Genomic DNA, 13,147 nt, shown 5'->3' on the forward strand with positions numbered 1-13,147 from the left:
CACAAGGGGAAACTAAGGCACTCAAAAATCTCGAAAAAAATTCTGCGATTATTATAAAGCCAGCTGATAAAGGCGGCAATATTGTGATTCTTAATAGATCACAATATATTGACATGTGCCGCCGACTTTTGAATGATCCCTCCACCTATGGTACTCTCTCATATGACCCAACAAATTCATTTTTGGTCCTACTGCGTGATCTTTTACAACGGGAACTGGCTGCTGGGAATATTGATACCAATGAATACTGCTTTATGTACCCTCCAACTCCAACCATCGCTACGTTTTATGCACTGCCAAAGGTGCATAAGGGTACTAACCCTATCAAGGGACGTCCTATCGTATCGGGGGTAAACAATCTCACCCAGAATGTTAGCATTTACATTGATAAGATCTTGCGCCCATACGTTCTCTCATTGAGATCGTATGTTAGAGATACGATGGACGTCCTGCGTATTCTTGATGGCATTACAATCGAACCCGATGTCATCTTAGCATCACTAGACATCGAAGCATTGTACAGCTCCATCCCTCATGACGGCGGTTTGACAGCAGTGTCTTCCTTTCTCCAACAAAGGGGTGCACATTACAATAGCCACAACCAGTGTGTCGTTGACCTACTGGAATTCATCTTGAAGCACAATTATTTTGTGTTTGACTCCGAGTACTTCCACCAGCTCAGGGGTACAGCGATGGGGACGCCATGTGCCCCATCTTATGCTAATCTGTACCTGGGCTGGTGGGAGGAAAGGGTCATTTACAATAATCCACTCTGGTCCGACAATATCATCCTCTGGTTACGCTATATAGACGACATCCTCGTTCTATGGAAGGGGACTCCCTCATCCTTGGAGACCTTCGTGGATGCACTAAATGTGAACACTTTAAACCTACGTGTCACTAGTGACATCCACCCGACATCATTACCCTTCCTTGATCTTCGGATCTCTAAGAACGAGGATGGCACCATCTCGTCAACTTTGCACCGGAAGCAGACTGCTACCAATAGTCTATTGGGCTGGCAGAGTTACCATCCTACACCCTTGAAACGCGGTATTCCTAAGGGCCAGTTCCTTCGTCTACGCCGCAATTGTTCAGATGAAGCTTCCTTCTTCCAAGAAAGTAAAAAACTAATGAAACGCTTTACAACAAGGGGGTACCCTGAGGACGTAGTCATGAAAGCCTATCAATATGCATCTCAACAGCCTCGCACTCCATTACTAACACCACGAGTACGGGCTGTTGAACATTCTCCACGAGTGATAGGCACCTTTGATACAGCTTCGGTGCAGATACGAGAGATTGTATCTCATTATTGGGACATTCTCAAAAATGATCCGGATATCAGAGATCACATACCTATGAAACCATGCATCACTTACAGACGAGGCCACAATTTAAAAGATCATCTGGTCAAAAGTCATTTACATCCTGACGAATCCAGACTGACCTGGTTAGGTCAAAACAGACCAGTGGGCACTTTTCCATGCCATACCTGTGCCGCTTGCCCCTTCATTCTAAAAGCTAATTCTTTCACGTGTGCTGTTTCCAACCAGACTTTCCAGTGCCAAGACTTTATTAACTGCAAGACTCGTAATATCATTTACATGGCCACCTGCCCCTGCCCAAAAAACTACATAGGGAAGACGATACAGCAGTTCCGGCGCAGGATACTTGGCCACATAGGAAACATAGAAAGACGAGAATCTACACCTTTAGCGGACCATATTTGGTCAACGCATAATGGTGATGCAAATACGCTAAAATTTCAAGGCATAGAATTGTTACGCACACATGGGAGAAGGGGAAATGTGGACCAGCGGCTGTTACAAAAAGAAGCGGCATGGATTTTTCGTATGAACAGTCTGAATCCACTTGGCCTCAATGAAAGTCTATGCTTTAATTGTTTCCTGGATTAATTCGAACAGCATTTGTGCTTTTTTTTTTCCCCGGATAAGATCTATTAATATGTTCTCCTCCGAATAGACCGTTCCATGTTCTCCTTCAGCCTGTATTTCCTATTATGGTGTACATATTTGATATTAGATCATCTAAACATTTATTTGTGTGGCATCATATTTATTCTGCATTTGAGTACCATTATATACTACTGGATGTGTATATTTACCTGAAAGAACATCTTCATAATGGGTACCATCTATAATTGTCCTTTACAAACAATAATATATAAAGGAAAGTACAGACATTGCAAATACACCTTTATTCAGCAGCTCTAAATTTTTAATCCTGGCTCAGGTCGCTGTGGTTGCCCTCCGGTTCATATAGGGCTTGCATTCCATCTCTGTTGCCACCAGGACCTTCCTGGCGATCACGTGACCATTCTGGCGATCACGTGACCATGTGATGACATCACACACATGTGCAGTAGCCTCCTATGCTGGTAGGAGCTACTAGCATAATTTCTGAATAATCTGGCATAGCGGTGAGCAATCAGACACCGCTATGCACTGGTCTATCTAACCCCCTTGCCGGCAATATGCTGATAAGCATGTTGCAACTGTGGATTCTCATCTTAAACACTCTGATTAGAGCTGCAGCATGGATATTTGCATAGTTGGGTCCCCTTTATTTTTGTGAGCCGCTGATTGGCTCACCTATTACTCTCCTCCCATCAAGGCGGTCCAGTAATCAGTATATGAGAGGCTGACACATACACTCCTGCATTACCCCTGTGGCTCACCATCAGAGCCACAGGCTTTACCTCTTTATTTATTTATTTATTTTTGGTGCTTTTTGACTTTTTGATGCATAGGCATAACAGCTATCTTCTGTAGGAAGGAGTAGATCAGAGAAACCTGCTGCTGCTCTATATCTGGTAGCATGCAGGGAGACTCTTTATACTATTTAAAATTAAGCCTATAGTTTCAGCCTGGGTCTGAAGTCTATTTTGGTTATAGAGGCGGCCACACTCATATGGTGACCACCTCCTATATACCTAACATCCTCCCCTTATCTCCGTTATATCATCTAGACGAGACAGTCCTGATGACACTGGGCTATTATTTAAACTGCCAAGCTGATGCTGCATCCAGATTTTCAGCTTTATAGCTCTGTTACCCAGGGAGCCTATACTTTGGCTGCAGTTTTCATAATATATTGAGCCAATATCTCTCAGACCTCCTACTGATAAGCTCCCATCAACTAAGATCAAGCATAGAGACCATACTCTGCATACTAATGCTGGGAGTGCACGTGTATTTCTTTAGTTGATGCCTGAATACGCAATTTTGCTTCTATGCATCTGAGATACTGAGCAATCGTACAGATTGCCTCTAAGTCACTGCACTATCTGTACCATCTGACTTCATTTTAAAAAATTGTTTGCTAATTCATTACTACAAACAGTGCTATACGAATGCCTGTCGAATCCATCTGAGCTCCTGATGAACCACAATTTTCCATTGTGGGGAAACGCGTCGAGCACAATTCATTCTAACACTCTGACTATGAGTGTCCGACTGTGAAAAATCCTTATTATAGGGAAAACTCTTTCTCTTTGCCAGTGATTGATGCCAAAGAGTTTGAGATACTGACACGTCCCTATGTTGGATACTGTCTAAGACAGCAATCACTCTGGTGGATCACTGCAGCATCTCAATATCAAGTTGGAGGAGCATCTTACCTCCAAATCTTGATGCTGCATGATCTTTACCAGTTTTGGAAGTGACTAAGTTCTTTCTATCACTTACCTGTAGCACTGATCTGCTATCTGGCCCCACACACATATCCGGTCTTTGAGTGGAGGCCAGTGATATACCAAAAAATAACTGACTTTTTTGGTTTATATATTTTTTTTTCTGTTTGTGTGTTAGCCCATTTATGTTTTTTAATATACCCCTAATAAAGAATTTATATTTTATATTAGTGCTGTGTGGTTCGTATTCCTGTTTGTGTTTTTTGTGTTTTTTTTTTTTTTGCTTTTCTGCTAGTAGTAGTAGTAGTAGTGTAAAGTGCAGCTGTTGATTTTGGTATCAGCATGAAATGATTGGTACATGCTTCAGATGGGTCCAGATGTTTTTACTCTTGGAATTAGTTCATGGAGTGGGAATACTGACCTTTTTTTCAGGTGTTCGCCTGTTCCCCTCACATACGTTTCTTATGTAGTGTACTAGTACTAGTGTACTCTTCACTGGCTAGAAACATCTGTGGAGGAGATTAATAAATAAAAATTTTTTATATATATATTTACCAGAGGCCCTTCTACTTTTAAAAATTTCCACTTTTAAGGAAGTTCACAGAAAAAAAAAAAATTTTTTTTATATATATATATTATTTATTTATTTTTTAATTAGATTTAAAGGGATGTTCTGGTAAGAAAAAAAATAATTGCTTAAAATATCTGCTTAAGGCCTCTTGCACACAGGCGGATTTTTGCTGCGGAATCCGAAGTTGGTGTCCCTCCATTGCATGCTATGGAAAAAAGGATCTTTCATGCACAGGATCGGAAACCAATTGCGGTTTGTAACGCTTATCGTGCACATTTGTTTGTTAGAGCGAATTTCGAGCTACAATCGTTAGGTGTAGATGGGCCTTCAAGGTACCTTTTACATGGGGCAATTATTACCTGAATATTTGCTATCATTCAGCTATCCTTGCCTTTTACACTGGGCCGTGGGACATTAAGGGGTTAAATACTCAGGCATCATAATCCCAAGGACTTCCTCTGGGTCTCTATGACTGAAATATGTAAACTAAATTGCTGTCGCTGTCTTTTACATTTTATTAATTCTGCCTGCAAAAGTGTTTATATCCCTTGCAGCATGAGGGTTTACCAGTTCCCAAATCTTTCTTTAATTTACTCAATTCATTAATACTCCCCTTTATTTGGGGAAATGCTTGATCCAAGCTTAAACTATATATTTTACAGCGTCCAAAAGACCAGGCAGGAGCCTTCCTATCGGATATTTTACAGTCCTGTTTGTCCACACAGCTAAGATATGTTCGCTCATGGATATGGGTCAAGAGGGGTGTCGTCTCTCCTTGAGGAAAGCACCCAAAAAGTGTGGAGACCCCTATGGGGGGTGAGTGTGTCAAGAGATGGCATAGTCTCTCCCCAAGGAGAGCACCCAGAAGGGGTGTTGAGACACCTAAAAGCTAAGTAAGGAGACTTATATGGCCGTGCATCCTCCTCTAGGTAATTTATACAAATAAGGAAGATGGAACAATTCCCCCGACTCGCTCATTCCCTAGGTGTCTCCACACACTGGGTGCTTTCCTTAAGGAGAGACCACACTTCTCCGTACTCACGTCTCAGGCTTCTCACCAGCCAAGTCAGAAACCTACTGCACACTGATGATGGGCAAAACTCCAAAACGACTGTCTGTGTATGGTTTTCTGGCTTGGCTTCCTATTGCCAATTATTGTTTTACAGACTTGTTAAAAAGTCGTACATTGATTTGAAGGAATGCTGCCATCCAATAGGCAATCATGAATGGTGAATGAGGAACTAATGCTGAGCATCATTTACTCCAGGTTCTGAGTTGACATACCCTTTGGCCTGTGCTAGAAAAGCCCCAAATGCCCTTGTGGCTGGTGTTGCATCTATAGGTCTGGCAATATGCTAAAACTCTGCCACAGTTTAAAGTTAACATAGCTGAAACTTCACTGTGGAATAAGCCTCCATGACATCAGTTACTGAATTTGCGGGATTCGCAATTCTGGACAGAACATGGGGTGACCTGTTTAGGAGCAGTCCGTGTGGGTCATCTAGCCTGTCTATCTCTTTATATCCATTTAATGGACATTTTGAGAAGTCCTAGAGGGCTTATCTCGCTTCACAGATGCTTAGTTTTTTCTTTATCATCCCTGGATGTTATTGATAGGTGGCGACATGTCTCCCCTCACCTTTTATAGGAGAAAATACTCAGAACGCTATAGAGTTGCATCTTCATGTTTCACCCGTAGCAACAGTAAAATTTTTCACCAGTGCAGTCTTACCCCAACCTCGCTGTTTCCAATGGGTCAGCATTCATACTGGGGTCCTGAACAGAGGACAGACTTTATGGAAATATGGTGAGCACGAGTGATAGTCGATGGGTTGACTGTCGGGCCCTTTTGCACCCAACAGTCCCGTGTAAAGGTACCTTAAGGCCGCTTTACTGTACTTATATATTCACTTCCAGCTGTGTGCAAGTGAACAATAATCTAATAATAATCTTTATTTGTATAGCACCAACTTATTCCGCAGCGCTTTCAGGCATGGGAAAAATGCAAAACAATACAACAATTACAATGTGAGATACATTGGGTTAGACACAAATGGGTTGGGGGTGGTACAGGAGGTGCAGGGGTTGGGGAACACAGGCAATAGGAAATTTCATGTGCAGATCAATTATTAGAAGGCAAACAGGGTGGGGCACCATAGGGAGGGGCGAGGGACTAGGTCAGGAGATTTGGTATGCTTCCCTGAAGAGGTGCGTTTTTAAGGCCCGTCTGAAATTTTGTGCATTGGGAATTGTCCGGATGCCTTGGGGTAGAGCGTTCCAGAGGATCGGTGCTGCTCTGGTGAAGTCCTGGAGGCGAGCATATGAGGTTCGTATTAGAGGGGTGTTTAGTCTGAGTGTGTTAGCGGATCGGAGTGAGCGGGCTGGGTGGCGTACTGACAGGAGGGAGGCCATGTATGCTGGCGCAGCGCCATGCAGAGCTTTGTGAGTGAGGTAGAGGAGTTTAAATTTAGTTCTGCAGTGGATGGGCAGCCAATGCAGCGACTGGCATAATGCAGAGGAGTCGGAGTAACGACTGGATAGAAAAATGAGCCTTGATGCTGCATTTAGTATGGATTGGAGTGGAGCGAGTCTAATGCGGGGGAGGCTGATGAGTAGCGAGTTGCAGTAGTCAAGCCGGGAGTGGATGAGGGCGACCACGAGTGTCTTTAGCATGTCCGTGGTGAGGAACGGACGTATTTTAGCAATATTTCTAAGGTGCATGTTTGGGCCAGAGATTGGATATGAGGGGTAAAGGAGAGGTCAGAGTCAAGAGGAGAAGACACTAGGAAGGGAGTAACATATGACTGTAGAATAGGTACAAGTAGTTTGTTTGTAGTCTGTAACCATAGATTTGGGCATCTGCATATGGGGAGGGAAAATGCATGTCAGGATTACTCACTAAATGGAAAGATGTGGGGTAAAACTGGGTGACATGGTAAAAGACTGAGATTTTCAATTGACAATAAACTTAATTGGAGCAGCCAGTGTCAGGCGGCAGCTGCTGCCATGGTAAATAATATTGTGGTATGCATCAAATGGGACAAATGTGCACAAGATGAGAACTTTGTTCTTCCTCTTTTACGAGCCACTTGTCCAACCACACATGGAATATTGTGTACAGTTTTGGACATATTGAAACTTGAGCGGGTTCAAAAGCCACTAAAGTAATAAATGAGCTGGCGAACTACAAAACCCAGAAAGGTTATCAAAATACGTTATTTGGGTAAAAAAATTACCGCTGAGGGGCACAGTAAGAGAACTATAGATAAACTATCGGGGGTTAATACAGAGATCCCTCCTGTCATGTATCTATTTCCTGGACATATCAAAATAATATTCCATAAATATCTGATAGGTGCCGTCTCCACTTCCTGGGGTCTCGCCTATCGGGAGAGTGGGAATCTCCTTCTCTTTTGCTCACAATTGGGCATCTCTCTCCGTTGTAGATTAGGAGTTGCTGCGCTAACCAAGTGTTTCATTACTCCCATAAACTACAGTAAAAGTGGCCACACACATGCAAGACCACCTTTCTGGAATGACACACATGGGTCAGGAGATTCCCATTCTGCCAGAACATGGCAGACTCACAATTTACAAACCATTCCTCTTCTTTCTGACATGAAAAATATATAGTATGTGAGCAGTCAGCAGGCACAGAGGTAGCTACGGACTGCACAGAATGGTATCATGGGCCACGGACCACAGGTTTTGCACATCTGGTCTAGAGGAAAGAAAGTTTCTACACTGACATAGAAGGGGGGTTCTTTACTGTAAGAGCAGTGGGACTATGAAATTCTCTGCCTGAGAATGTGGTGATGGCGAACTGGCTAAATGAGTTCAAGAGGGGCCTGGATGCCTTTCTTGGCTGTAAAAGTGTACGTAGGTTATCAATTCTTTATATTAAAGGCTATCTCCCCCAATGCACTGCTCTCGTAGATGGTAGTGCAGTCCTATCAGTATATGTATTGTACATGGATTTTATTCTCTCTAAACATATGTTTTCAAGATGTGCTTGGCTTTATTTTTTTAGATGACTTACTTTGGGATGCATATTTTATCTATTTTGTGACTTTCTATTGTCGTTTTTTTTTCAATTCCCAGTTTACATACATCAAGTTCAGAGCAAGGTCTTAAGAAGCCACTGCAATCCTCGAGTGAGTTGTCTTTACAGCGTTTACATTACAAGCGACATTCCAAGAAGAAGGATTATCAGGTAAAATGGCTTCCCGTGTATCTGCATTATGTAGAGGTGGGTGTTGTGTGAGCAGATGACGATCTGTGCCTTCAGCTGATGCTGACCAGACCAGTGGGACCATAGTCATGGACCTTTTAGGGGATGGATGATGATTACGCTTAGCAGCTGACCCACACTTACATTTTTAGTTCATAAAACTGTATAACATGAGGTTGCTATATTATCAATAAGGAATATACTGAGTATCTTGGTGAATATGACTACAATATATACAGCACTAGACAAGCCTTAATTTTGTTTAAACTCCATGAAAATTTTGGCCTCCAAGTGTTGATTTTGGGTGTCCCAGTTGCTTTGTGTATAAAAATGTTGTCCAAAATCATGCCATATGCATTGGATATGTTACTACAGCTCTTAGGTCAGGAGTGGTATTGTGACTCCTTAAAGGAGAGCACCCAAAAAGTGTGTGGAGGCACATAGGGTGTGAGTGGGTAGGGGGATGGCATAGTCTCTCCCGAAAGAGAGCACCCAAAAGGAGTGTGGGGACACCTAAAAGGTCAGTGAGGAGATTTATAAGGCCATGCAAGCTCCTCTGGGTAATTTATGCAAATAAGGAAGATAGAATTACTACCTCTTCAGTGCCACCTATTGGATGGCAGCATTCCCTAGGTGTCTCCACACACTTTTTGGGTGCTCTCCTTAAGAAGACACGACACCCCTTCTGACCCACGTCACAGGCCTCTCACCAGATAAGCCAAAAACCTACTGCACACTGATGATGCGCAAAACCTCGCAACAGCTGTCTGTGTATGGGTTAAATGCAACATGCTCTCAGTATGGTGCCTTTTTTTCTGGATATTTTTTTCCATAGGCTTCTCAATTGGACTTGAAAAATGCCATAAAATGCATGCTGCAAATATAACAAAATTAGAGAGAAAAAACACAAAAGGTGCTTTAAATTTATGGCATTTTTTTTGCAAGTGTTGAAAAACACTGCGCCCTTAAAGGGCCTATCTGATTTTAGAGAGCTCCTTTTCAAAGTCTCAATCCAGGACTCCAGAATGGAGAACCGCTACAAATGGCGCTCTGGAGGACCCAGTATATCCGTGTATTACACAAACAGGCTATACATTTAATGAGAACTATGTAATTCTTCATTTTTGCTGTGAAGGCGCTGCAAGGGAATAGAGCACTTGCTGCTGGGTTTATGTACAGATTACAGCGGATTGTTAGGAGTCCAAGCAGTTGGTTACCATGCAATTGGCACATATACAGAGATGTGCAAAAAAAATTGCATCAGATGATCCATTTAGTGTTTGATACTGGAAACAATAAGCAGCATAAACCTGTGTGATCTCTTGTAAATGTTTTAAAAATGTAAATAATAGAACACATTTTTAAACTTTAAAAAGTATATCGTTGTAGTAACTGCAATAGGTTGGGTTGCATGTCAAATCAATCAAACATTACAGAAGAGACAAAAAAAGATTCCCATTTTGCCCCCATCATCTTGATTTGTCCTATAGAAAGAGGGAATTTGACGGCTTCTCATTGGTCTGTTGACATATTGCAGTTGGTGTAGTTCACTAGATTGGCCACCAGGGTGCAATAAACAAAAATTTGTATATATATATTTTTTTTCTTTTTAACATACCACCTATTGCAGTTACCACAATGATATGAAGGTTTTATGCAGCACACCTTACACAGATGTCTTGTGAAATGCCATCTATAATGGTTTAAGAAGTTGGCACCCACAATGCAGCCCCCCAAACCAGTGTTCTGAAGTGTATTACAAATTTCCGCTGTTCTTCTGAAAAAGAAGCGTTGGGGACCCTGCAGGAGAGCTGAGAGCGGCCGCTCTGCATTAACCCTTCATGGACATAACTGTTCTTTTTCAGACTCCAGAGAAAGCTGGCAATGCTGTGAGGCCCCTGGTAAATTGGTGGCGACAGAATTAATTCATGTGTTCTATTTTCCCCTGGCCTACAGAAGAAAGTTTTGAACTAATTTCTGCACCTTGCAGACCCTCTACCTAAAGTCTGGTTTAGCAATATCCCCGCTGCTGTTTCATCTGTTATTTCTGGCATGGGGCAGGATAGGAAGTACAGGTACAAGATCGATGACCCGGCTAAGGACTTGGCTGCTGCGTCCGCTCCTTGTCAGTGCTATTTGTGTATGTCGGCTTTAGTCTTGCTCTGCACACAAATTACAGTGCGAGCGCCGTGAGACACGTAGGAATTCTGGTGAACGTGTGGATACATTTATGTAGAGTGTGGGAGTTGTCGGGCTGCTCGGCTCCCTGATTTATAGGGCACTACAATCCCACTGGTTTGTGGTGTGTGCCAGTCCACGTATCGCCTGTCTACGGCTGCACAGTAACCGCTTCAGACAGAAAGTAATGTTTTTCATATAATCGGACATTAAAAAAACAATTGCTGTATTACAAATGGTTATAGACTGTCTGCATATTAAATGACAGTTGGAATATCTACTGCAGAAAGTAATGCAGCTTGTCTTGGACTGGCCAAATCTCCCTGGATTCTTCTTGGCCTCCGGTGGGGCTTAAATATTTCCGTAAGACAGGTTACAGAATTGTGATATAACTCATTGCTTATTCCTGGCACTGTCACACTAAAAGAAAAAAAACATAGCTTATCACTTAAAATGAAAACCTGAATTCAGATTTCACCATTTGTGATCTACTTGCTTGTATCAGAAGGTCATTTTTTGACTGCATTTTATCGTTAAAGGGAACCGGTCACCATGTATAAGCACCATAAGCGAAGGTATTGTGCTTATAGTTATGTGGAGTCCAGGCAACAATTTTTTCTTTTTTTTTTTTTTCTTTCATACTTGTCCAGTCCCCGTACCTGTGGGGTCACCTGGCATAGTCAGAGTGGGCTCAATGAGTATGACTTTTCAGAAGGCTTTGCTCACGCACGCTCATAGAGATGAATGAGAATGCGCTCACAGGTCTTCTGAAAAGTCACACTGGCTGTGCGCATGCTTACTTTGCCGGGGGACACTGCAGGAACGGGAGACCGGGTGAGTATTAAGAGGATCACCGGACTCCACATCAACTAAACTAGTTGATGTAGTACCCTAAAGTACCCTAACTTTTATAGTGATTATAGTTGTTGAGGTTCCCTTTTAAGTCCTTCCTAACCTAACTGACGTGTGGTTATTGTATCACTGTGTGTATGTATGTGTATAATACCCTGTTTCCCTGAAAATAAGACATAACATGATTTTCCAGAATTTTTGAGGATGCAAAATGATTTTTCAGGCTTTTTGAGGATGCTTGAAATATAAGCCCTTCTCCAAAATTAAGCCCTGCTAACAGTTAATTTAAAAAGTCAATTTAAATAGTGTCCAGGCAGCTATACGTGTTAAAAAAAAAAAAAAAAAAGTTAAACCTTTTTGAACAAAAATTAATATAAGACACTGTCTTATTTTCGGGGAAACACGGTATTAAAATTTAAAGGGGTGTTCTCGTCTTGGCTTTTCATGACCAGGATAGGAAATTTGGCCTTCTGTTTCCAATCACCTGTCAGCAAGAGCCAAGGGCTTCAGCGCAGTGCTGTTTGTGTAGTTCCTATTGAAGTGAATACGACCTACTTCACACGGGCAACAGTCACGTGATTTTTGTCACGTTGCTACAATGCTACAAATCGCATGTATGTGAAGTCCATGCTTTCCTATGGGTTCCTTCACACATACGATGTTTTGTAGCATGCAACAACCCGAAACAAAAACCTTGTGGGTCCGGCGATATGCCCACGACTCAAGGTTTTTGTAGCCCATGTTTCCCAATGGAGCCTTCCTCTCTGTTGCATCACACGAACACAGGATTTTCATACGGTGCGATGCAACTTTGACAGTAGGAAATCCTACTGTCAAAGCCAAATCGAAGCCCTAGCTGCAGGGAAAAAATTTAAAAAAAAACACATACATCACCTTAGGAGTGCTCGCCGCCGCAGCTTCTCCCCGGGTCCCCGCACTGCTTCTGTTCTTCAGCTTCTGGCCGGAGATTGAAAAATCCCAGCCTTCTGGAAGCGCTGGCTGTGATTGGCTGACTCTTAGCCAATCCCAGTCAGTGCTCGATGAATGGCTGTGACTAATGCTACAAAGTCGTGGTATTGCCACGAGAAGACGCAATGATATCGCACGGACCAGCGCTGTGATATCGCTGTGTTTTTCTCACGGCAATGCTGTGTCGCCCGTATGAAGCAGGCCTAAGAGCTACGGAAACGGCGTAGCAGAGCACGCTACACTGGTTCCACAATTCCCCAAGCTACGAGTATTGGCATCAATGGGAAGAGCACTATGCTGAAGCGCTCGGCCGCTTTCATAGTTACCAGCCTGTTGAACTAACTATAGAAGCATGCGCTCCTGAGAACATGGCCACCTGAAATTAGATTAAAGGTGAAGTAGCAAGTTTCCGAGCGCTAGCCGCTTCTGGAAAGGAGTTGTAACAAGCAGGCTGGACAAAAAGGGATGTGTAGAGAACAGGGCATTTATGAAATGGGAAAACTTGTAGGTGAATGCATTGTTTTTGACATTTTGAAGACAATGAAAAAGTATTTCTGAGATGGGAATACCCCTTTTAAGGGTTTAAGTGATGAACTATGGACTTCAAGAAACACTCAATTCAAAAATAACCAAACGGGAGTCTAACAAGTACGTTCTTGCTTATACAGGACATATCTATTCTTAATACCAG

General features: G+C 42.5%; 1 protein-coding gene across 1 annotated transcript in view; it reads left to right on the forward strand.

Annotated features, from left to right (window-relative positions):
• Window positions 1-13,147, forward strand: part of KIF18B (kinesin family member 18B) — a 59,450-nt gene that overhangs the window by 30,287 nt on the left and 16,016 nt on the right. The window contains exon 10 of the mRNA XM_066607908.1: window positions 8,328-8,439. Within this exon, the coding sequence (XP_066464005.1) occupies window positions 8,328-8,439 (112 nt within the window). The remainder of the gene's footprint in view (window positions 1-8,327; window positions 8,440-13,147) is intronic.

Source organism: Eleutherodactylus coqui, chromosome 6 (assembly GCF_035609145.1).
Source record: "Eleutherodactylus coqui strain aEleCoq1 chromosome 6, aEleCoq1.hap1, whole genome shotgun sequence".
Classification (NCBI taxonomy): Eukaryota; Metazoa; Chordata; class Amphibia; order Anura; family Eleutherodactylidae; genus Eleutherodactylus; species Eleutherodactylus coqui.